A 25,363-nucleotide genomic window follows, 5' to 3' on the forward strand; every position below is an offset into this window, starting at 1 on the left:
AAGTTAATAATTGTGGGAAGCAAATACCTCATAAGGATTTTCACTCTTACTGTATTCCTTGCCTAGGCCCTGACCACGACGTTACTAGTTGTCGGTTTTGTGCTAGATTCAATAAACGCACTATTAAACGTCGGTTTGATTTTGCTTTACATTATTTTGGCCGAAGGTTTAATTACATAATGCCGTCGGAACAACCGATGACTGGTATTTACAAAAAACGCAAAGACAAAACAAAAGGACAGGCATCCGAGGTCCAAAACCGACGACAAAGCCTCTTCTAGGCCAGTCGCCGGTTCTCAGTGAGGCACTTTCGCAGCCCCTGACACCCGCTACCTGAAAGCCACAGGCCGTAACAGACAGCCACGTGGAGACACAGAGGTCTGTGGAAACTCAAGGTATTGGGCCTACTGAAACTATACCCTCAGATGGGTCCGGAGCTGCTGAGCAGGCATCGGCTTCTGAGGGCGTTTTCAGACCTTCACAGCTTACAATTAAGACTACTACAGCAGCAAAGGCAAAGTCAAAAACACCATTAAATACAAGGAAACAAGTACAGCATTCTCCAGAACAGTCATCCATGCCAAAGAAACAGATGCTTAAAATGGCCGAAGACCTTATTACTTTAATCAGGGGTTCCCATCCCCTCCTGACAAAAGGCCTAGGCAAGACACTGATTATGATTCCTCTGATCAGGTTTCCATTTCCTCTGATTCCTCTTCTGATCAGGGATATTCTCTCCCTCCCTATGAGGATTCTGATACAGAAGAGTCCCCATACCTTCAGCCTCACCGCCTGAGGATTATTCTTTTGGGGAAACCTTGCACACCATGAGGGAACATTTCCATTGGGAGAGCCAGGATTATTCAGAATCCAAGAAAAGGCTCAGAGATTTCCTTTTATTGCCTCAGCAGAGGCCCCTGGCTATCCCCCCTGTGCTTGATATTGTAGATGATGTTTTTTCTGAATCCAGTCTGTCCCCTGATTCTTTACCCCCTGCACCAGTCAAGCCGGACAGGTACTACAGGGTCCCTGACTCTCATAAATTTCTTTACAAAAACCCCGTTGCAGACCCAGAAACAATTTCCCAGGGTCCTAAAGGGGTTAAGGCTTCCACTGCCAAATTTCTTGTCCCCTCAGATAGGGATTCCAGAGCTCTGGACAGATGAGGGAAAAAAGTTTACACTTCTGCTACTTTAGCTGTAAGAGCTTTAAACTGTCAGTTTCACATGCTTAAATATCAACAGTACCTCATGTCATTGTTAAAACAGAAAATGGTTTCAAATACAAAAAGTCCTGACAGTAAGGAAATGCAGGATTTATTGCATGTTATTGAACAAGTGGGAAAGCATACTCTGCAATGTTGTTTTGACTCATTACAGGCTTCTTGTAGAGCCGCAGTTACAGGCTCTGTTATTCGTAGACATGCTTGGTTGAAAGAACAAAGTTTACTTGACCATGTTAAAGTAAAATTATTGGATTCTCCATTACAGCATGATACTTTGGTGTTAAGGCAGAAGAGGTGTTAAAGAAAATGGAGGATAAAGCAAAGTCAATGCAGACAGTGAAAGATTTTTTGCAGGTTCAGCCACCTAGATTTAGCAGGAACTGGCCTTCAAAAAATTGGTCCTTTCCAGTGTCAGACAGGCCGCAAAAAGGCAGATACAGACGCTCAAGAGGCAGATCTCCGCCCCAAGGCTCCTACAGACCTAAGCAATGGGGTGCAACAGCCCCCAAAGGAGGAGAAGACAAATTACAACCTTACAGAAAACCGTCCCAATGACTTCCCTCTGCAAATGCCAAGCACTTATTTGTTGACAGCTCCCCTAGGGGGAAAGCTAGCACTTTTCTCAAAAAAAAGTCACATGATCACCCAAGATCAATGGGTGCTGAGCATTGTTTCTCAGGGTTACAGGTTCCACTTCCACATGCTTCCAAAACCAAAAGGTATGCCTGACCTGCCACAAAATCAATGGGCAGAGGCACAAAAACAGATTGCTACTCTTATGGACATGAGAGCTATTGAAAAAGTTCCACAGCAAGAACAGGGGCAAGGATTTTACTCAAGGTTTTTCTTAGTACCCAGAAAGGACAAAGCCTGGAGTCCAATACTGGACCTGTCAATCCTAAATACTTTCCTGGATGTTCCAAAATTCAAAATGTTGACACTACAACAACTTCTGCCCATGCTGGGCAAGGAGGCTTGGCTAGTTACTTTGGACCTCAGAGGCATACCTGCATGTCCCAATCAGACAATCTTGCAGAAGATACCTCAGATTCATAGCAGGCTCATTGCATTACCAATTCTCTGCACTGCCCTTTGGCTTATCTACTGCGCCCAGGGTCTTCACAAAATGCCTGGCACCAGTAATTGCATTTTGCAGACAAAAAGGAATTCATATATATCCCTACTTGGACGACTGCCTTATTCTAGCAGAGAGCAAGAACATACTTCTAAAGCACCTGGCGTTTGTAAAACGATTACTAATTTGCCTAGGGTACACAGTAAATGAAAAGAAATCAAAACTAGTGCCCTCTCAAAAGATAATATTCCTGGGTGCAAGCTTAAATACAACTGCCCAGATGGCTTATCTCACACCAGAAAAAGGTAACTGACTCATTACTTTCAAGTGATGGCAACAAAAGCTCAGCTCCCTGCAAGAAAAATCCTGCAGGCCCTGGGTTTCATGGCATCCTGCATTCTACTAATTCCATATTCAAAACTGCATATGAGGAAATTACAGTGGTATCTAAAAAGTGTTTGGACTCAGCATTGTCACAGCCTGGAGGCAGTCATAACTTTAATTCCCTGCCTACAACAGGAGTTTCGATGGTGGTCCCAGGCCTGTCACCACAACAAGGGACAGCCTTTCACTTTACCCACAGCCAGGCAGACAATAACAACAGATGCATCGGATTATGCCTGGGGAGCACATATGGCAGGAAAATGTATTCAGGGCACGTGGCCCAAGGAACAACTGCATCTTCACATCAATCAAAAAGAGATGCTAGCTGTACAGAATGCCCTCACAGCCTTCAAGGACCGAATACATCCAGGACAACTATTAATAAAGACGGACAATACCACAGTTATGTGGTACATAAGCAAGGGGGCACACATTCCTACCCCCTATGCAGACTAGCCATGACTTTGTGGAACACAGCACTGACTTACCAAGTACATCTGCAAGCACAATTCCTGCCAGGATTAAAAAATACACTGGCAGTCTAACTAAGCAGAAATCTCATGGATCCTCACGAATGGAAGCTAAATCCACAAGTGTTCAGCATAACAGAGAAATGGGGACGCCCAGACATAGATCTTTTTGCCTCCCCTCACAATTACCAAATACAGAAATTTTGCACAGCAACTTATTACTTTCAAGCATGGAAAGTGGATGCTCTCTCATTCATCTGGAAAGGACTGACAGGCTATGCCTTCCCTCCGATGCCCCTTCTCACCAAGGTGCTACTAAGTCAGACAGAGGCCAAAAATGATCCTGATTGCTCCAGACTGGCCACGCCAGCACCGGTACCCAATCCTAAAGAGTTTGTCCCAAGTCCCACCTTGGTCTACCTGAAATACCTCATCTTCTGACACAACAAAACAATCAGATTCTGCACAGTTAACTCAGAACATTAAACCTGGCAGCAATGGCAGATAATGTAGCCACTCAGACTGCACCTCTCTCTAAAGCCGTTATGGGTGGTGTTTTAGAATCCAGGAGGCCCAGCACTAGGAAATCTTATGCAGAAGAATGGAAGAGATTCTGTGCTTGGAACCAGGCACAAGAGCTCGAACCACTTGTCCCTAATATACCTCAGATTTTGCAATACCTAACTGAGATGTTGGACAAAGGCCTATCTTTCTCATCTATTAAAATCCATGTCTCTGCCATTTCATCTCATTACAATACGGATCCTCCTATTTTTTCACAGCCTCTACTACGATAGTACCTCAGAGGGGCATAAAATATAAGACCCCCAAGGAGAGCACCAGTACCTACTTGGGGCCTCAATTTTGTTTTGGAAAAACTCACACTGCCTCCTTTTGAACCAGCCAGCACAGCTGATCTAAAATTTCTGTCCTGGAAGACTGCTCTGCTCCTAGCAATAACTTCAGCAAGAAAAGTCTCAGAGTTGCAGGCATTGATGGCTGTGGAACCTTTCCTCATTTTTCATCAAGACAGGGTTTCTCTTGTCACAAACCCAACATTCATGCCAAAAGTGATCTCCAGTGTGGCTTTAAACCAAACCATCCATTTACCTACTTTTTACCCAAATCCCCAGAATAAAGGGGAGAGACTGCTGCACGCTTTGGATATACACAGGCAGCTACGATTCTACTTGGACAAAACAAAAGCTTTCAGAAAAACTGAGCAGCTGTTTGTAGCATATGCTGCAGGATCAGAAAGCCTATTACAAAGCAGACAATCTCCAAATGGGTAGGACACTCCATCCGCTTCTGTTATGCTCAACATGGCAAATTAGTACCTAAGGGCGTTAGGCCTCATTCTACCAGATCAGCAGCCACTTCAGCAGCCTTCCTCAGAGGAGTACCAACCAAAGATATTTTAGAAGCTGCAACCTGGAGCTCAGTGCACACTTTCACCAAGCACTACCACTTACCTCCCTACTCTAAATCCAGAGCAGGCTTTGCCACTGCAGTTCTGCAGGGCTTGTTAGCCTCGCCAAATCCAATTTAGACCCAGCTACCCAACCTCAGCTTTGGGATTCTACCCGAGTGTAATGACTGCAACAGTGAAACACGATGAACATAGTACAGTTGTGTACCTACCATAAATGTAGATGCTTGAGTGTATTCACTGTTGCAGTCCAGGTTACCCACCCACCATCCCCCTTTTCTTTGCTGGGACCTTTCTGTACTTCACAACTCTTTACAACCTATGTGGTGTATTTGCTTGTAGATGAAGGAAATGTTTATAGTACTGTATGCATGGTTTTCTGGCATATTTATTATCTTTACAGCTTTCCTATCTGGGGGCACCTGACATCTGGGCAAGAAAAACTGAAGAAAATGGCGTCTGTTGCAACTTTTATACCCCTGGCGCACTGACGTCCGGGAAGAAGCAACAGCAACCGACGCCGGACCAAGACTTTGGAACTCGGGCTGACTGCAGGTCGCCTGCCAGCAGGATAACCCAAGTGTAATGACCAACAGTGAATACACTGTAACATCTACATTTATGGTAGGTACACAACTGTACTTTTCTGCCTGCTTACCTGTGGATCCACCTCTTCTTTCCAGGCTGGATGTCAGACTATTCTTAAAAGGGGTTCTCCACATCAGGCCACCAAAGAAACCTTTTCCACCCTCTTGGGACTTAAACTACTTACTAGAGAAACTCACAATTGCTCCCTTTGAACCAGCAAGCTCTGCTTCTCTGCAGATGTGCACATAAAAACTGTCCTATTAGTAGCCCTTACTTCAACCAGGAGGGTGTCTGAACATCAAGCACTCATGGCATCCTCACCCTTCTCAATCTTTCACAAAGATAAAGTGACCCTTCGCACCAATCCTTGCTTTATGCCCAAAGTGGTCAATGAGCTGTCCCTCATTCAGTCCATTCATTTACCTACCTTCTTTCCCTCCACTCAGAATGAAAGTGAGAGTGTACTCCACTCCCTTGATGTTCACAGACAATTAACATTCTGTCTGGGCAAAACCAAAGCCATTAGAAAGTCCAATCAGCTCTGTGTGTCCTTCCACCCCAGGGCCCTGGGCAAGGCTTTATCCAAACAAACTGTATTCTCCTGGATATGAAAAACTATTTCCTTCTCCTACTGTTGCCATGGCAAAGACTTGCATTATAATGTTAAGGCACATTCTACAAGAGCTGTGACCTCTTCTGGAGCCTTCCTCAAAGGTCTGGACACAGCCACCGTTCTTGAGGCAGCCACATGGTCCTCTGTGCATAACTTTACCAAATATTACAAATTGGACTGTGTCTCCAGAGCCAGGGCAGGATTTGCAAGGGCAATCCTACATGGATTCTTAGAAACTGCAACCTCTTCCACCACCCTTTCCTTGTCTTGAGCTGTATCACTCTCCCACAGTAAGAATACTGCAACATGGGAGTAGGACATAGATTAGTTGTGTAAAATCTTACTATAACCGTAGATGTCCTTCTCTTCCATGTTGCAGTATTCCTTCCCACCCACCTACCCTCTTCATTGCATTTACCCTGTCTATATGGCATCTTCCTTGAATTCCTTACACTGTTGACCGACTGGGCAGTCAGTTCTGAGGTCTGGGCATGCAGACATCACATTTAAGGCTCATGGTTTATGACCCTGCATGTGACGTCCCACACACCTGGCAGCAATAAGGCTTAAGCTTGTGCAAAGGAGCCAGATGTTTTGGTCGCCTGAGGCGGAGGATTCCCTGCAGTAAGAAGACTGCAGCATGGAAGAGAAGGACATCTGTGGTTATGGTAAGATTTTTCACAACTAATCTTTGTCTGTAACGCCTGCTCCATAGGTTCCAAGCACTTCTCCATGCCCCAGGTTGCAGTACCATGGAAAGAGGTGTCACAAAGAACAAAACTCAAGACGGACCAAATATTTTCAATGATTGAAAAGTAATTAGAAATAGTGGTGTTTTTTAATAACCTATGTGCCCATTGTGCAGTGTGTGCAGCTGTTACAGTATGTGAATCTGAACTGTAAAAGGTGGGAAAGATGTCCTGTTACCTTGTCATCTGTATAACATTTACATAGATTTCCTTGTGCAAATCTCATTATATGCTTATTTGCATAAACTTTTGAAGGCATTCACGTATTCACAGCAGTGCTGTTCATTGTCATATGTATGCGCCTTATGGAAGTGCACACTGCACACATGGGTAACTCTGAATGCCACCCATAGTATGGTTGTTTTAGGAGCCAACAGAAATGTAGATGTTAAAGTTGGTTCACTGTTGCAGTCCATCTCCCACCCCCATTTTGACCAGTAGTGGTTTGCCATATGGGCAAGTCCCATGTATCTTGCCTGTTATTTTTATTTTCCTGCCAGGCAAACCTCCTTTTGACTGTGTATAAATCATGGACAGCGAGATTGAGAACATCTGGGGTGGACTTGGGACACAACAGTGCTGTTCATCTGGTCCACTGGGATTTGGACACCCAGGTCATCTCCCTTGTTATTGCTGGGGGAAGGAAGATCAGAAGATGATACTGGATATTGCGCCTTTTATACTACTATTGTTGTGATGGAAAGACCTCAGCTAAGACCTGTGTAGAAGGTAAAGCTCTGGAAGCCTTGCTAGGCAGTCGTTTTACCTGCAGGCAGGATTCTCAGATTTGAGGGACTATAGCAGTGAATTTACTCTGATGTCTATATTTATGATAAGTTCCTTGCACAAGTGTTCTTTTTCAGGCTTGTTTATTATACTAGACACAGCCTCTCTCGTTTTGTGAAAAGGAAACTGACCAAGTTAGTAGTTTTATTTGTAGGCTTAAACACGTTGATTTGTTTCCAGTAGCTTGGATTAGAGAAGGAATGTAATGATGCTGTGGTATGTTGCTTCTGGGACAGTAAATTGCAGTTCATTTACTCCAAAATATTACCATTGTTTCAAACACTAATAGTTGAGAAAGTATCTACTGTGTCTGTTACATGTCTATGAACATTGTTGGACAGCACTTGTCTTTCAGTGTTAATTAACTTGCCTTTAGCTGTACCATGTCCTCCTTTCATTTCAGCATATCAAAGGCAACACCCATGTAATCTTTTGTACATGTCAGTTTATTGCCATCTCATTCTCTTTGTCTTGCATCTCAGCTTCTTTTTTTCTGTTCCCCTTGCCTTTTTCATTCAGTTTTGTCTCGCACTTCAGTGATTGTGTGGCAAAATTAGCAGCAGAGTTGGTTATCTAGAAATATATTGCTGTTTATGGCAATTGCTACTGTTTTCTTTTCCTTATGTTTCCCAGAAGGTCATTTCCTGGACAACTTTATTTGGCCAACTCTCCTGCCAGGATTTCTAAAATGTCAAGTTTTTTATCAGAGTCATTCTGTTATCTGCAGGGACAAGCATGTGTTATGGTATGTGGTTTGTGTGATTGCATTTCTTTGAGCAGTGTATAATTAATTTATACCACTAAATGATTGACTGGTGATAAACTGTATATTGTAGATGTCAAGGTTAGAGTGATGCACAAAACCTAGTTATGAGTATTATTTCATTTGTGTTTCTTGGATATTCATAAATCATTTAATTTTATAGGCTTTAGAAGAAATGAATGGAACAGATTTAGGCGGTGAAAATGTTGAAATCGTTTTTGCTAAGCCACCAGACCAAAAAAGGAAAGAACGTAAAGCTCAGAGACAAGCTGCAAAGACTCAGATGTAGGTATTAATGGTATACACGTGCAGATTTTAGTCTTTTTTGATTTTCATAATATTATAGTTTAATTATGCCTTCATTCATTCATTCCATTTGTTGACTGGGATAATCCAGCAGGATATGAAAGCCCTTTTCAGTGGAGACTCTAGGAGAAAAGCTCCAGGAAAACCAATATTAACAAATTTAAAGATTTCAACATAAGAAACTTACAAATTGTATACTAAACATAGAGTTCAGAAACAGTTTTCATATTTACAGAAAGTTTCCTACACTTAATACGAGATGCTCAGAGATTATCTGTAAGAGCTGGTCCCATTAAGTACTGCATGAAGTGTGTAAAATAGATCCTATCCAATAAAACATTTGGGTTGTTGGATCTTATCTGATCCGATCTCTGCACCTTTCTTCCACAGCTTTAGATCCAAGGCTCCGACTCCCATCCTACCCCACAATTCCTTCTTTCTACCTAAATTAACTCCAGTGTCATTTACTCACTGTTCTTTCCAGGTGTGTTCTCCGAGACCTGTTAGTCTAGTCACAGTAGTAATTTTGTAATGTTAGGATAGTATAGGGTTGTGATAGGTTTAGAGTCCTATAGATTTTCAGCTTTTTTTCCCATTCTGTATCTAGTTCTATAGTTAGATTATAGCTTAGGCTAATACAGTATTTGTGTGTTGTTTTTCTAGTAGCAGAATAAGATAGATGTCCTCACTGAATTCATTGTTAGAGTAGTCTCAGCACATGGGATCTGATGACTTTTTTGTCCATTCCTCAACTGTTAGGTTTCTGATCCGACTTCAGATCCAACTTCGACCACCTCTCACACTTTAATTTGTAGCTCAAGCTCCTTCCCCTTACCCGTACTCCTCTTCCAAGCCCCAGTTTACCCCATATCTTGTTTTCTGCTACAGTGATCAGACATGGCTTAAGATTTTGGGAGACAAATGATTTTCAAGTTTGGCTTTGTTTCACTATATCTAGGTTTTTGACCATTTTTCTGCTTTTCCTACCTCCCCTGTTAAATACATAATAGAGAGCACCTTGTATCTTTAACTTTGTATGTTGTAGGGGTTGCCTTAGTTTGCTTCTCTAGGCCTCGAGCCTTTCCTCCTTTCTTTTCTACTAGTTTTTCTAGTAGTCTTTTTTTTACCATTGATGGTAGTTACTTTCCCATTAGTCTGGAGTATCTTATTTATCATTGCTGGTAAACTTGCCTAAACTTTTTTTTTCTAGTGTGTAATACTTATTTTATTCTTGTTTAGGATTATAGTCCCTTTTTGTCTGTCTTGTGGACACAAGATACCCTTGGATGCCCACTCCAAAGTACTTGCACTGTCATATCTTGAGGTGTCATGTGAAATTTTCTACCAGCTTCAACCACAAATCCCTAATTAGTGCAGAAACAGTTCTTGAAGGTCTGTTGCCTTTTTCTCTTCAGTATCTGGAGCTTCCGCTAAGAAACAGGTGGAGAAACCTCAAGGTGAGAATAGAGAGAGAGGTCCAAAGAAAAGCCAAGGGAGCCAAGGAAACATTCCCCTAACCACTGTCTTTACTCACCTCCAACTTTGGCTTCTCCAGCCAAAATTTTCTGGACCTCTGATCTGTTCACTCCTTCAGATCTGAAAACTTTGGCTGCTAAGTCACCTACCCTTAGACATCCTCAGTTCTCTCCAGAATTGATCTCATCCAGACTGCATTCTCCATTTTTGCAGGAAGACTCCATGTAGAGTTTCTAGACTTTTGTCTACCTCCTTACCCTTCAAGTCTACTTGGAGCTTGTCTGAAGCGGATGTGGACAGGAAAATAAGAAAGCTTATCAGGACTCAAATTCAGTCAGTTTGGAGTACCCCCATCTCTGTCTCCCATCAGACTTGCGTTTCGGACCAGCCCAGATACCTTTGGTAACACCTACTCTTATCAGTCCCTCAGCTTTGGAAGTACTGAATCCAAGACTGACAGGATTATCTAGGTTGAATACAAAGGCTTGGCCTTGTCAACTCGGATGCCAGCTTTGTTGGAACCAGAGGGATCTCTGAGCTGTAGCTTTGGCAGTGGATCTAGGGATTAGGGGTTCGATTCAGGGGCTTTCAGTCATCCCTTCCCATTGGGGCTTTGGCACTAGATAGCTTGCCTCTAACTTCTACATCTGTGCAGGGGTCATGGGAAAGTCTTGATCTCTCCATGAAGGTGATTTTGACTCTTGCAGTGGTCCTGGCCTCCCTGTGGGTTTTTGCTTTCATGGTAGCCATCCACATGACTGAAGATATGGGACATCTTTGCCCCACTTGGTCCCCCCCCCCCCCATCCACACAACTGTCTGCCCTGGGTCCTGAGTCTGCCTATTCTGTCCCATCGAGACAGCCAGTCCATTCTAGCTTTGAGAACAGTCCTTTTACAGGACTTCCCACACACTGCGTTGTTTTTTTTTTTTTTGGATCATCTTTACAGGAAAGTTCCTATTGATTCCCTGCAGGAATCTTTAACGGAAGACATTGACTTCAGTAAAGAGGAGAGATCCCCCAGGTCATCCCTTGAGGGATGTCTCATTTAGAGAAATTCTCGAGCTTCAGAGACAGAAAGGTGGTTGGTTTTCCAAAGCCCTACCCAGGAGGAGTCTGTATTTTTTTGAAGCTTTTCGATCAGGCTCAGCCACATCCTTGGTGGTACCCCTGATGGTGGATCCCATTTCCCATCGAGCTTGGAAAATTCCAGATACGACAGCACCCATTCCTAGAAGGCCACAAAACTTAATTGCACCCAAGGACCAGGCCCATTGGAGCACCATGGTGGTTGACATAGCCACCAAAAAGGAATTTGCTGAAGAAAGTCCCTGAGTTCACCTCCCTAACTGAGTTTAGGGCCTTGGACAGATTTGAGAAGTGAATTTTTGCTTCAGCAACCTTTGCCTTATGGTGCCTGAATTACCTGGCACATTTTACAAGGTTCCAGAGGGATTTGATAAGTAACTTGCTAAGGGTCCATGTCAGCTTTGGATAAAAAGACCATTTCTTCTCAAGTGGTCACCTTTCAGTCCCTGTCAAATGCCTCCATGCAGATTTCTCTTGCTATATGGAGGGTGTCTAGAGAATGGCAGTTTCAGATATTACTATTAGAAGGCAAGCCTGGATGTGACTTTGCAGAGTCCTACAAGACATCTCTCATCAGTGTACCCTTTGATGGATCCAGGTTGTTTGGACCCAAAGTTAGAGAAGCTAATTAGGAGTGAACAGGATGGGAAAACCTTATCTGCCATAGGGATACGTTTTTCTACACCTTAGAGGACCTTCTGAAGAAACCAGAAAGTGGGCAGAATGATGCGGTTCTAGAAATCACAAGGATTCTCTTAAGGCTTTTATGAGGATAGATCCTCTCAGTAGACATCACACAATCAGCAGGGGAGGCCTGCAAAATCAAGGCTTCAGGGGACCCCTTTACTGAGAAGCCTTTTCAGCTCCTCAGAATGGTTGCCCGACTTCTGCACTCTGGAGGCAGTCAGTGGTGCTTGTCTCTGCACCAGAAGCCTGGGCATCCATCATCAAAGATATCTGGCTGCAGAGAATAATTATCAGGCTATTACATTCCATTTTCCCTTCTACCCACTCCCAAAAAAAAAAAAATTCACGCTATACTACCCTGTCAGACGAAGGAAGTAGCCTCGGAGATTGAAAAACTGCTAAGAGAGAGTCGACCACGTGCTCGCACCAGACCAGTGAGGATTTGGAACTTATTCAGAATTTGTTTTGGTGCCAAAGAAGATGGGACGTCAGGCCAATATTGGACCTAAGCCACTTAAACCAATTTGTCAAACATTCAAAGGTTCTGAATGGTCACATTTAAGTCCATTCTCCTCTCTTTTGAGGAGGGACAGTTGGATGTTAGTAGTCTGATACATCAACAAATGGGGAGAAACCCACTCTTACCCCTTGTATCAGGAGACAGTGAGAGTGTGGATTGTGAGCAATCTCTTCCAACCTCTTTCTTTTAACAATGCACAATCCAGGAAGTTTAGTGTTTTAGCAGACTGAGCAGATCTGTTCTTATGCCTCACGAGTGGTCTTGCAGTGGGGGAATAGATTTTTCATCAGTGGGGCTAGCCATGCTGCAACCTTTTTGCCTCTGTCCACAATTCCAAATGCAGCAGTCACACCCCCCCGAAAAGGGGAGTCATAGAGAGATGCTTTGATCCACGATTGGCCCCCTGGATTTCTTTATACCTACCCTCCCACAACTCGTATGTCAAGGTTCAATGGAAAAGCAAAGTGATACTTATTGTAAGGGAACAAAGTCAAACTGGACGAAGAAACCATGGAACAAACAACTGAGATTTGATGAAGCACCTTTGGTGTGAAAGAACTCATCTGTTATATATGTACTTTTTATTGCATTTATTTTGATGTAGTTGAAAGTGTTATATAGTACTGTGTTAGCTGGTTCTTCATTCTATTTTATTTAATACTCATTGTCCCTTTCTGGCCCTGACAATTGTGGTTCTCATTCCTCTGGCCTCATCTGGTATACCCTCCTTGGTTTCTGGATCCCATTGCCGATCTTCTGCCTCACCCTTTTGGGCTACCTCAACCGGGCATATGAGCCTTCAGGTTGACTACATTGTTTATCCACTTCCATTGATGGCTAGATGGTCAGGGCTTTCTTCTTAGGTTTTACACATCCTTCTCAGAAAATCTCCACTAGGAAGATGTACAAGAAAAAATGGAAACTTTTCTCTATTGGGCTAACAAGAGAAATCTAGCTACCCCTCTCCTTTTCAGTGCCCATTCCAACAATTTTAGAATTTCTGGCTTCCATTTTTCATAGTGGAGCAAGTTATTCTGCAGTAAGTCTCCAGTTTTCCTGTTGGCAAAGATCATTTGGCATTGGTCTCCCTTAGGTTATGCAAAGCCTTCCTTAAAGTTATGACCTGATACCAGTTTTCATTCGTTCCTCAAATAATGGGTTTGGATCTGACCCTCAGATCGACTTGGCTGTTACTGTAGCGCTTAGCCTCCAAAAATTCTCAAGTTCCTACCCTACCTATAATGCACCAATCCTTAACATCCGTCAGATCTCATTTGCCGCTTTTGCATCTTGACGTGATAGTCTTCAGCTCTCAAGTCATAGAGTGGGAGATAAGTTTTTGCTAATATATTCCCTTTTCAAAACAGTTTGTTAGCTATACACCTTTTCTTTGTCTTTGTTGTACTAAAGTTCTTATGTACACTTGGTGTAAATTTCTGCCTGCCATTGTTAGGCTTAGTTTTCTTTCCAAACCTTTATACGCTTTGTGTATTTCTAAATTTACCGTTGTTTGTATAATTATATTACCTTTCTTTTGGATCTTGTGTAATTTTTTCTCTAAGTTTTTTTTTTACGTGTTTTACAGGATGTCTGGAAAAGTCCTTCGGGATTCAAAAAATGTGATGTGTGAGCGCAGATTGCCTTTCTCTGATGCCCATTCTCTTTGTCTGTCGGCAGCATTTGCAATAAGTTTAACCCTCGTGCTGTTGCTGACAGGAGAAATAAATTAATATTAAAAGGTTTGCTGCCCACCTATTTTTCTGAAGCTGTTGCTGGGGCTCAGTCCCCCAAACAGAAAGCTAAAGACCCATTGAAAAGGTCTAAACCTTTGGAGTCTTCCGCCTCTTACTCGTTAGAACCTCCTAAGAAAGTATAAAAATCGGATCGGAAACTTAAGAGCAGACCTTCTTTGGATCCTACCAAATCTACATCAGATCCTATTGTCTTGGATTGGAAACCCATACCCAGGACCAGATACTCCCCCCACTTGGACCCAGTTCCATCCACAGTACCTTTCCCTTTTTCGGAAAGGTACTCAAGTCTCCATCCTTGGCATTTTGGGGTTAAGGGGTGCCAGTAGATGCCGTGGTCGTGGCGGCAGCTACAGAAAAGGAATTTGCTGAATAGAGTTTCACTGTCTATCCTTTTAACAGACCGGCTAGGGAGACTGACTGATTGGGAAGCGTATTTATGCTTTAGTGGCTTTTGCACTCCGATTGCTAAACTATCTGGCGCATTTTACAATATTTCAAAAAGATTTGATTAAAGAGCTATAGAAATGTATTTCCGGAACTGAAACTGCTGCGTCTCAATCTTCAGTAGTCTCTCATTTGGCTATCCTACAAGGTATATCTGCTTCATCCAGGAGGCTTATCTAGCACACTGCAGAAGGCGCTTCTCAAGGGCCGCTGGTTCAGATATTTCCATCAGGAGGCATGCCTGAATGAGCCTGTGTTATTTTGCAGAGCCCTTCAAGTCCTCATTCGTCAGTACTCCTTTTGTCTGCACTTTGTTTGGCCACACACTCCAAATGTAAGAAAGACGGAAAGATCCTCTGTGCAGTGGATGTGCGTTTTTCACCCCTCAAAGGACCTTTTCCAGGAATTAACAGGGAGGTTGAAAAATATGGTTCAGAAAGTGCATCCCGAGTTCCTTTACAGGACACGTGGAGATGGTTCCCCAAGAGGTAGAGGGTGGAAGCTGTAATGGACGATGACCCCGTGGCAGTGGAGGCCTGCAAAATCAGGAGTCTAAAGACTCCTTTTCTGACAGACCATTTCAGCACTCCTGAAAGAAGGCCTAATTTGCTCACCTCTGGAGGCAGTCATGGGTTGCTCATCTCTGCACTTGATTTCCTGGCTAGATGTAACAAAAGACAGGTGAGGAGAATTGTTTCCAGAGGTTATATAATTCCCTTTTCCCTTCCTCCTTCATTAAGAAAATTTCCCAATGTTCCACCTAGTCAGAGGAAAGCAGCAGCACTAGAAATCCAAAAGCTGCTAAGAAAGAGTCTTCTAAGTGGTCTCACCAGACGAAATAAAATCTGCAACTTATTCAAGAATTTTTTTTAATGCTAAAGAAAACAGGGGATTGAAGACCAATTTTGGATCTCATTGTATTAACAAGTCAGTTTGATGCACACAGTTCCGGATGGTCATGGTTCAGTCCATTCTGCCCTTTCTGGGCAGGGACGACTGGATGTGCTCAATAGACCTTCCGGATGCGTGCTATCACATAGAAATGAACAGACAATCCAGAAGTTACTTGCGCTTCCGACTGGGAGCCAGTCACTTTCAGTTTAGAGTACTGCCCTTTGGCCTCACCACAGCCCCCAGGGTGCTCACCAAATGTATGGCAGTAGAAGCAGCTCACTTGAGACTGCAGGGATTCAGAGTATTTCCAGATCTAGACAACTGGCTCATTACCACCCCGACAAGGCGTCAAATGATATAAGCACACAGGTGCTGCAGACTTAGTTTATTTTACATTTTGGAATAACCACAAATTGAGTCTCACAACCGACCCATTAGAATTCATAGGGGCTGTGTTCAACACTGTATCTATGATAGCTTCTCTTCCTCTTTCAGGAGTCCAAATGATAAGGCTAAAGGTCTGGAGAATAATTTGCAGTACCAGAATTTCAGCCTGATTGATTTTGCAAGCTCTGGGGTCAGTGTCGACAGCAGTAATTTTAGCTCCTTTAGCAAGATTCCACATGAGAATTATACAATGGATGCTAGCAATACAGTGGTCCGTGCTCGCTCAACCCATGTCCGCGAAGATAAGAATAACTCAAGTATGCAAAAGATACTTTTGCTGGTGGATACAGTTGCAACAGTTACTACAAGGCCATCCTTTCATCCTCTCTCAGACCAAGGCCATAGTGACCACGGAAGCTTCCCTGATTGTTTGGGGCATTTCCTGGGGAAGACTGTCCAAGGCACTTGGTCCCCCAAAAAGGCCAACTTGCATGTCAGTGTTCTGGAGATGAGAGGCATTGCATTTGGAGGTGCAGGCATTCTGAGATGCACTCCATCTCAGAACAGTTGCAATCCAGACGGACAGTATGTTAATAGTTTGATGCATCAGCAAACAAGGATGAACCAGATAATATCATTCATGTCGAGAAGCCCTCAGTGTGTGGCAGTGAGCAATTCATGGCTCTGGTCAGTTACTTATTTTCTCTTAACAGTGGTTATTTGGTACAAGTATAGGATTTATCACCAAGCTGATACTGTTTTTTTTTTTTTTTTTTTTTTTAAACAAGTGCTGCAGCTTTTTTGCCTTAATTCCCCCACTAGGGGAATTACCGAGGGATGCTGTACTCAGAGTGCTTAACCTCGGACCTCCCTAATTCCCAAATTCCTGAAGAAAGCAGTCCAGTTGAAGAGCAAAGTCTTCCTCATTTCACCTTACTGGCTTCGACAAATTTGGTCCCTCCCTTTGGCCTCTCCTACGGTATCCATCTTTGAGTCTGGATCTAACTCCGGACCTTCTGTCCCACCTGACAGGCATGGTTCACCAGGTTATCTCAAACCTCAAATTAACAGTGTGGTTTCTCCAGTTCCTTTAATAACCAGACAGCCAGTGCTCTCTTCCCCTGTCCATTCCATACTTTCATCTTCCCATAAACCTTCTACTAGGAAACTATACAGGACTAAATGGAAAAGGCGAATTTGTTGGGCATAGCAAAGTCAAACTGACCCCTTCTGAGCCCCATTTCAGTCAGTGCTCGAATTTTTGGCAAATCTATTTAATGGAGGTGCTAGGTCATCAACTACAAAAGTTCCAAGTCGCAGAATTCTCTAACTTCATGTTGGATTTCAAAATTCTTCACTGGCTTCCTGTAAGCTGTGCAAAGCGTTTTGAGAGGCACTCTCCTGCTAAGATCTCCTTATAAAGACCCCACTCCACAATGGGATTTAAATTTGGTACTGCAAGCCTTAATTCATTCTCCCTTTAAACCCGTAGGTAAATGTTATCTTAAATTCCTGACCTGGAAAACCATCTTTCTAATTGCAATTACATCTGCTAGAAGAATTTCAGAACTTCAAGAATTATTTCCTAAGCTTCCATATTTGATATTTCATAAGGATAGGTTCATGTTGCGTACCAGTGAGTCAACAAAAAGGTGATGTCAGAATCTAACATCAACCAATCCATTAACTTGCCAGTTTTTTTTTTTTTTTTTTTTTTTTTTACAAAGTTTGCAAATAAAGGGAGAATATATGCTGCACTTACTGGATATCCATAGACAATTACATTTCTGTCTACATAGAACAAAAAAAATTTAGAAAGACACATCAGTTATCTTTTTTGCACGTACTAAATTTGGGTGCATCAGTTACTAAGGTAATTCTAGCTAGATGGTTGGACAGATTGCTTTTCATTTGTCTATAACAAGTTGAATCTCCCCTTACCAAAACCTTTTACGGTTCAAACAGATCTATGGCAACTTCTTCTTTGTTCCAGTCTATAGCTTCTATGGATGATGTATGTGCAGCTGCAACTTGGTGAAACCCCAAGTAGATCTGGTTTCGAGGGGAAGAGCAGCCTTTGGCTCGACCATACTCAGGAATATCCTTCCTTAGAGTACCCCCAGGATTTTAGGTAGCTGGGGACTCTGTCCCCTTAGTTGAGGAATGAGTGAAAATTGACAACATGAGATGGTTATGTACTCGCCATAATGTTCTGTCTGTGTTATCCATTTTTATTCTTCAAGTCCCCACCCACCAACCCCCATCCTGTTTAGTGAGAGGCTTCAAGAACACAATTGTCCTTTGTGTTGAGTTCCAGATATGGCATATTTATAATAGTCTTCCTGTCAGACAGCAAACAAGATCTGAGGAATGTTGGGGATTGGTGCATTATGGGTAGAGAAGGAGCTCTAGAGTTTTTGGGGACCACGAGCTAGTGTAACAGCAGTCTGATCCGAGGATCGGATCTCAACCCATTAGTTGAAGAATGAACTTTATGATGAGTACATAACTTCTTTTTTTGCTCAGGCCACTTATCAGGACCTTACCCCTCTTTTGGACTAGATTCTTCTCCAGGCCTAGTCTCTGTTTCCCTTTTGAATGTGCAGCAAAGGCTGAATCTGATGTCTCCTCCTCACGATAGGATCTCTGATCCAATCCTCTGATCCAGCTCAGCCACATTCTCCAGACTTTGATCCGACTCTCAAGCTCCTCTTTCCTACCCATAATGCAGTACGCACACCCAACCACCTCAGATCTCGTTTGCCACTTCAATGTCTGGACGCAGATCTCTACACTCTCGAGCTGTGCTGGTTTTTCCTCTCTAAATTCAGGCTAGTGATAATTTCAATATTTGTTCTGTAAGTGATCCTCCCTCTTCATAGTTTATTCCTTAAAACTTTGTGCATGTGAGTGTTTTTCTTTCTCCATCCTGTCAAAAATAAAAAAAATGTTGGGTAAAGTTTTTTGTAGTTAAAAGTTAGTTGAAGTTAGCTTTAAATTTCAAGTCTAAGGTTTAGATACCTTTTCCCGCTCTTATTTTTTTCATCTTATGTGTCCGTTGGTTTTTGGCTGGCTAACCCTCCCCCGGCTCTAAGCGTTGCACTTTTTGTCGCCATAAAATCCCCAGTCAAGATGCCAACAAGGAATGCATGTATTGTTTAGGTGCAGATCATCTAATAGCAGAGTATGCAGTTTGTGCTTCTTTCAATCCACGGGCCCTAGCAGACAGGCGTAATAAGTTGATATTGAGGGTGTATCCTTCCATCTTCAGCTCCTAAAGCTCAGATCTTTTCCTTGGCTTAAACTTCTACTGCAAAAGAAGCAAAAAAAAAGGTATCTCCCTGCCTCCCCGAGAGATCCTCTGGAACCGAAGGCCAAGTCCAAGAAAACTTTGGATCTGAAGAACTTGTCTACCTCGTCGGATCCACCAACATCCTCAGATCCAGAGGAAATCTGATCTTTGTTGGCTTTGGTGTCAGATCCGTTGGCTTGGGATCCATCAGCTTTAAGCAAGTCTCCTGCCTACTCAGTCAAGTCCAAGCACTCCCAACCTCCCTCGTCGCTTCTTCCAAATCCTCTAGAAGCCGGTCCGAGTCGGACATGAATAGGATGATGAGATTCCTCAAGTTCCAGATCCATATTGGGGTAGTCTCTGCTCTGTCCTCTGTTGTATCCGTGAGCTAACCGGGCTGTACCATCAGGAGACTCTCCAGTCCAGCCTTCAGCTTCGGAGTTGCAGGTTTCGGGGCTCTCGTTTGGTGCAGGGAAAGGTTCCTTCCTCAATGCTGGTAATGCCTTTGATCAGCCCTGTTCATCTTCCCTTGGAAAAGAGCAGATCTTGGAGCTGAGGTGTCAGTGCTGTGTCTGGGGGGAGTGGGATCAGCTCCATCTTTGCCAGAATCATCTCTTCCCTTAGGTGCCTCAACCCTTGACAGCTTGGATTCGATCCCTTCTGGAGGCCACTGATTTGGTGCAAGTCCTAGTTGCTTTCCCTCTGTGGTTTTGGCTTTGGGGGAGACAGAGAGGACCTCTCCCTGGTCTGTCAGCTTTTCAGGTAGTGGAGAGGGTTTTCTTCCAAGTTGGATATGTCACCACACATCCCACAATCAACTCCTATACCCCTGTCGGATTGGGGTCTTGAGAACATTTGTCCTGTCCTGAGTCAACCCATCACTAGTAGCCTGCAGAATTCCTTGCCCAGGAGGGATCCCCTTCTGATATTTCCCCAGAGTACCCCGCTGAGGAAGTCCCCCCCCCCCCCCGAGAAGACCTGCAAAAGGGGACACATTAACTCCCCATTGTAGTGGTTAACCGAAGACACTGATTTCAGTGAGGGGGGGGATCCTCCCAATCACCATGTGAGGACATGTCCTTAGGAGACATTCTGGAAATCTTAAAGCAGAAAGGTGGGTGGTCTGTCCACCTTACTTATGAGGAGTTAGTGCTCTTGGAGGCATTTGGGGCAGGCCCATCTGTGTCTTGGGTGACACCCCCCATCCCCCCGATAGATGGTAGTTGATTTTGTTTCCTGCCAGGTATGGAAGGAACCAGGCACCATCAAGCTCATTCCCAAGCACCCTGATAGGTTGCTGGTCCCACCAGCATATGGTATTGGAGTAAGAGTCCCGAAGTTGATGGCATCGTGGTAGCGGCGGCAGCCTCTAAAAAAAAACTGGCAGAAGAGACTCCCGATTCTATCTGCCTAACAAGGAGTCTAGAGTGTTGGACAGGATTAGAAAGCACATTTACACCACAGCCACCTTTGCAGTGATCAGCCACCTTTGCAATGAGGCCATTAAGTTACTTAGCTCACTTTACCCGGCTGCAGAGAGATCTGATCAAGGAGCTTTCAGTTTCTCTGAGTCCATGCCTGCAGAGTAATTTAAGAAAGTTTCTTCCAAGCTGACCACTCGTCACCCATCGCCAGTTCCTTGATGAGGTTAATTTCCCGTACAGCGGAAGGTACCTCACAAGCTGCCAGTTCAGGATTTTCCCTAAGGAGGCATGCCTGGATGAGGCTATGTGATTTTGCGGAGCACTTTAACTCATTCACTACAGTGGAGCTCAGGAAGTTTGCACTGTAACTTCCAATGGGTGGAGCCTAAACCTTTTGACAGAATCAAATTATGCTGTCACATTTCAAACAGATGTTCATACTTCTGAAACGATAGGGGTTATGAAAGAAGTATAAATATAAACCCTTCAGCACAAACCATTTTTATAGTGGTAGTATTCTTTAGGTTCTAGGTTTTAAACTGAATTTTATAAGTCACAGTAAACACAGTAACTATTACATTTGTAATATTTTGTAAACAACTTGCAATATCTCAACTACTCAAGTTACACGCATACTGTCAACAGCATTTTATTAAACTAGCTGAGAGCTTTCATATGAGGCTAAGGAGTTATGTCTGTGTTACTTGGTTGTTGAGATTTAGAAAATATGAAAATTGTCTTTATAAATTAATATCCTAAAATAATAGATGTTATGTGATCCTATCTCGCCTACATTCAGTACTGATGGGCTCGGAGCCGATCCCTCGGCTCCGACTCGGCACGCTATGCTATAGAGCGAGGCCTCTTATTGGCTGAGCTATTTCTTATCCCAGGATGCACCACCACTAATCCCCCAGATCTCGTTTGCCACTTACAAGCTAGGACGTGGTCTCAAACTTGGCTGGGCCAAGTACTGTTTTATACAGACTTTTCCTGTCAGGAATTTTGCTATTTTGAACCCAAAAGTTGTTTTAACAGCTATTGTTGTTGTACGAGTGTGTTTGGTAAAATCTGTTGAGAAAAATTGTGTTTTTTTTTTGTAAGGGAAGGTTTCCCGTTTAAGTTAGAGGGGCCTTCCCCTATTACTATTACTATCTAGCGCTTTTGTGTTTCCAGAGGTCAAGTTCCTGCTTAAGTTAGAGGGTCTTGACCCTCTTTTTCTGTGTTTGTGCTACTAGATTGTGAATTGTGTTTTGTTAAAAAAAAAAAAAAAAAAGACTTAAACTTACTTAGTTTTCTCTTTCTGTGTGGTAAAATCTTGTTTCTTAGGATTAGTCAGCATGTCTAAGGAACATAGACCCTCTGGGTTTAAAAAGTGCGCGAGGTGTGGTTACAAAATGTCCATAACGGACGACCACTCCTCGTGCGTTTATTGTTTAGGCGCCAAGCACCTACAAGAGTCCTGTAGCGTGTGTCACGCCTTTTCTTCGAGAGTCCTCCAGGAGAGGAAGAATAAATTAATTTTAAAAGGTCTGATTAAGCCATCCTTCGTGGAGGCTTTATCTTCCTCTTCCTCTCCTACGAAAAAGAAAAAGCGTCTGCTCCGACCAGTCTGTTGGAACCGACTGCCAAAAAACCTAGGCAGGCTTCTCCATCGGCTCCACAGACTTCGGAGCCGAGGGCGGAACGGTCTGCCTCGATGCCTCCAGTCTCGTCCCCTCTGGTTTCGGAGCCGAGGACTGGGGCATCAAGAGGCGGGTCACCTTCATCGGCTCCACTGATTTTGGAGCCGATGAGGGTTGCCGGCTCAGACTCTTCCCCTTCGGCGCCAAAGTCCTCATCGGCACCGAGGGAAATTGTTTTGAGATCTCCCTCGGAACCGATAGTAATCGAATCCATTCGGAGCCGGTCCCCTAGTACTATGGAGCCGATGGAGAAGTCGGTTCGGACCCGATCGGTGTCATCTAGATCCTCCAAGATGTCTGATTCGGACATCGACAGGGTGCTCCTAAGACTTTTCCAGTCTCCGGTGTTTCAAAAGTTAGTCAGGGCCATGAGGAGTGCGTTAGCCAAATCTTCTTTGGCTACCTCCACGGTCTCCCCAGCTCCTTCCCTGCATACTGAGACTGGGTCTTTGGCAGTCCCCCTGTCCTTAGACAGCGGAGCTCCCGGGGCCTGAGGTTACCCCCTCTGGGGTTCCCCCCCTCCTGGAGGTCCCTCTGAAGCTTCTTCGGAGGAACCCCCAGGAAAAGATCGTGCAAGAGGAAGCACGTTGACTCCCCTGATGAGTCTCTTACATCAGACACTGATCTCGATGATGCAGAGGGGTCCCCTAAGTCATCCTTGGATGATGTCTCCTTTGCAGACATCCTGGAAGCCCTTAAACAACGAGGCGGCTGGCAATCCAAACCTCCTTCTGCGGATGAGTCGGTGTTCCTTAAGGCCTTCGGGGCTCAGCCCTCCACCTCCTGGGTGTCTCCGCCCTTCGACGAGCTCTTGGATTTGATCTGTCGAAGGGCGTGGGAGCACCCAGACTCTGTGGAACCGGTGCCTGCTCGTCCTAATAAGTTCCTGTCGGCACCCCCGGAAAAAGAGTTTCTGACTAAAGGTGTGGCTGTAGATGCTTTGGTGGTGGCATCTGCTACCCAGCAAGATGTAGCAGAGGCTTCGACGTCCGTCCATCCTCCTAATAAGGAGTCTAGGAGCATGGATCGGTACGGTAAGCGCACCCTAAGTTCAGCGGCCTTTACATTAAGGTCCTTGAACTAGCTCACGCACTTTACCAGATTTCAGAGGGATCTGATTAAAGAACTTTCCGATACCCTCTTGGGTAACCTGCCTGAGGAGCTGGCCCAGACGGTTGGCTCTCAGCTGGCTACGCTGTCATCCATATCAAATTTGTCCATGAGGCTCATTTCTTATGCGGCCGAAGGGGCGAGCAGAGCGGCGGGTACAGGCATTGCTCTACGGAGACAAGCCTGGCTCCGCCTGTGTCATTTTGCGGAGGCCTTTAAATCTTCCTTTGCCGACGCCCCCTTTGATGGGTCCTCCTTGTTTGGACTCAAGGTAAAGGACACACTGACCCGCTGCGAGCAAGAAGGTAAGACTTTGACTGCCGTAGGGGCACGATTTTCCACTCCCTTTCGGCCTTACCCCAAGGCTAAAAGAGGAGGGAAAATGTGGTTCCGTAGATCTCAGAAGTCTTACCCCTCACAGCAGGACGATCCCCCTTCCAGAGGCAGGGGAGGGGGAAATTCTTCTGGAAGACGCCGTCCCAGAGGCGGCAGAGGCCCTCGCAACACTGGAGACCGCGAGTCCTTTCGTGGCTCTTCAGCCTTTCACAGTCCCTGAGGGATTGCCCGACTGTGCAGCTCCGGAGCCAGTCGGGGTCGTTTTTCGAGGCACCTAAAAGCCTGGGAAGGTATCACTCAGGACCGATGGGTGCTTCAAATTATCGCCGGAGGTTACGCCATCCCTTTCTCTCACTCTCCACCTCAGTCCAAAAAAATCCCGGACCCGCTACCCAGTCAACGGGAAACTGCAGCCTCAGAAGTTTCAAAGCTGCTGTAAAAAGGAGTCATCCAACCGGTCCCCGCAGACCAGATCGGATTAGGGACTTACTCAAGATTCTTTTTGGTGCCAAAAAGACCGGGGACTTGAGGCCCATTTTGGATCTCAGAATTCTAAACCATTCAGTCAAAAAGTCCAAGTTCCGAATGGTCACCCTACAAACCATTCTCCCATTGCTGGAGAAAGGTGTTTGGATGTGCTCCATAGATTTCAAGGACGCTTATTACCATATCATGGTACATCAAGCGTCCAGGAGACATCTGCGCTTCAGCCTAGGAGGCAGTCATTTTCAGTTCCACGCGTTGCCCTTTGGTCTCACCACAGCCCCCAGGGTGTTCACCAAATGTTTGGCGATCGTGACTGCTCACCTTAGAAGTCTAGGATTCCAGGTGTTTCCGTATCTAGACGACTGGCTCCTAACTGCCACCTCCAAACATCTACTACTGCGGAGCCTACAAGCCACGATATCACTGGGCAATTCCCTTGGAATCACCTTCAATTGGCCAAAGTCTGTGTTGCTGCCATCTCAACGCATAAGATTCATCGGAGTAGAGATAGACTCAAACCGAATGCGGGTCTATCTACCTACAGACAGGATACAAACCATACAGGCTCAAGTTCGAGCCTTACTTCCCAGATCCAAAGCCCCAGCCAGAATGGTCCTGCAGCTATTGGGATCCATGTCCGCCACGGTTCTTCTAGTTCCCCTAGCAAGGTTGCACATGAGAATTCTCCAGTGGCTTCTTTCAGCTCAGTGGTCCTTTCAGGAACTCCCTCTCAGTCACCTCATATGGATCACGGAAACCTGCAAACGGGACCTTCGCTGGTGGCTGGTGCCCTCCAATCTGGATCAGGGACGACCCTTTTCCACCTCCTCCTGCGGCCACTTTGACCACGGACGCCTCCCAGATGGGGTGGGTGGGGCATTCCCTGGGCAGGTCAGTCCAAGGCAAATGGCATCCAGTAGAGACCCTACTTCATATCAACATCCTAGAAATGAGGGCGGTGCTTCTGTCCCTTCAAGCCCTTCACGATTACCTCCCTCAGGGCGTAATTGCCGTTCACTCCGACAACATGTCAGTGGTCTGGTACCTTAACAAACAGGGAGGGACCAGATCCTATCCCCTTTGCAGAGAGGCCATGAGAGTTTGGGAATGGGCAGTGTCGACCAAACGCTTTCTAGTGGCAACTCATATCCCGGGCAAGTCCAATGTGATAGCCGACAGACTGAGCAGGACTATCCTCTCTCCACACGAATGGTCTCTGAACATTACAATTGCAAATCAGATTTTCAGCAAATGGGGAGTTCCGTGTTGCGACCTCTTCACGACTCCACTGAATGCGAAGTGCAAAAAGTTCTTCTCCCTCACCCCGGCTCCGGGGAAGAGCCCTATGGACGCACTAGCCCGTCCGTGGCCCACCGGCTTGCTTTATGCTT

At 44.7% G+C, this 25,363-nt stretch overlaps 1 protein-coding gene across 4 annotated transcripts in view; it reads left to right on the forward strand.

The window, feature by feature from the left end:
• Positions 1 to 25,363, forward strand: part of LOC122798492 (synaptotagmin binding cytoplasmic RNA interacting protein) — a 1,585,553-nt gene that overhangs the window by 1,151,273 nt on the left and 408,917 nt on the right. For all 4 annotated transcript variants that reach the window (XM_044067491.1, XM_044067500.1, XM_044067509.1 and 1 more), the window contains exon 10: positions 8,246 to 8,367. In XM_044067491.1, the coding sequence (XP_043923426.1) occupies positions 8,246 to 8,367 (122 nt within the window). The remainder of the gene's footprint in view (positions 1 to 8,245; positions 8,368 to 25,363) is intronic.

Source organism: Protopterus annectens, chromosome 1.part0 (assembly GCF_019279795.1).
Source record: "Protopterus annectens isolate FY-2018-M chromosome 1.part0, PAN1.0, whole genome shotgun sequence".
Classification (NCBI taxonomy): Eukaryota; Metazoa; Chordata; order Ceratodontiformes; family Protopteridae; genus Protopterus; species Protopterus annectens.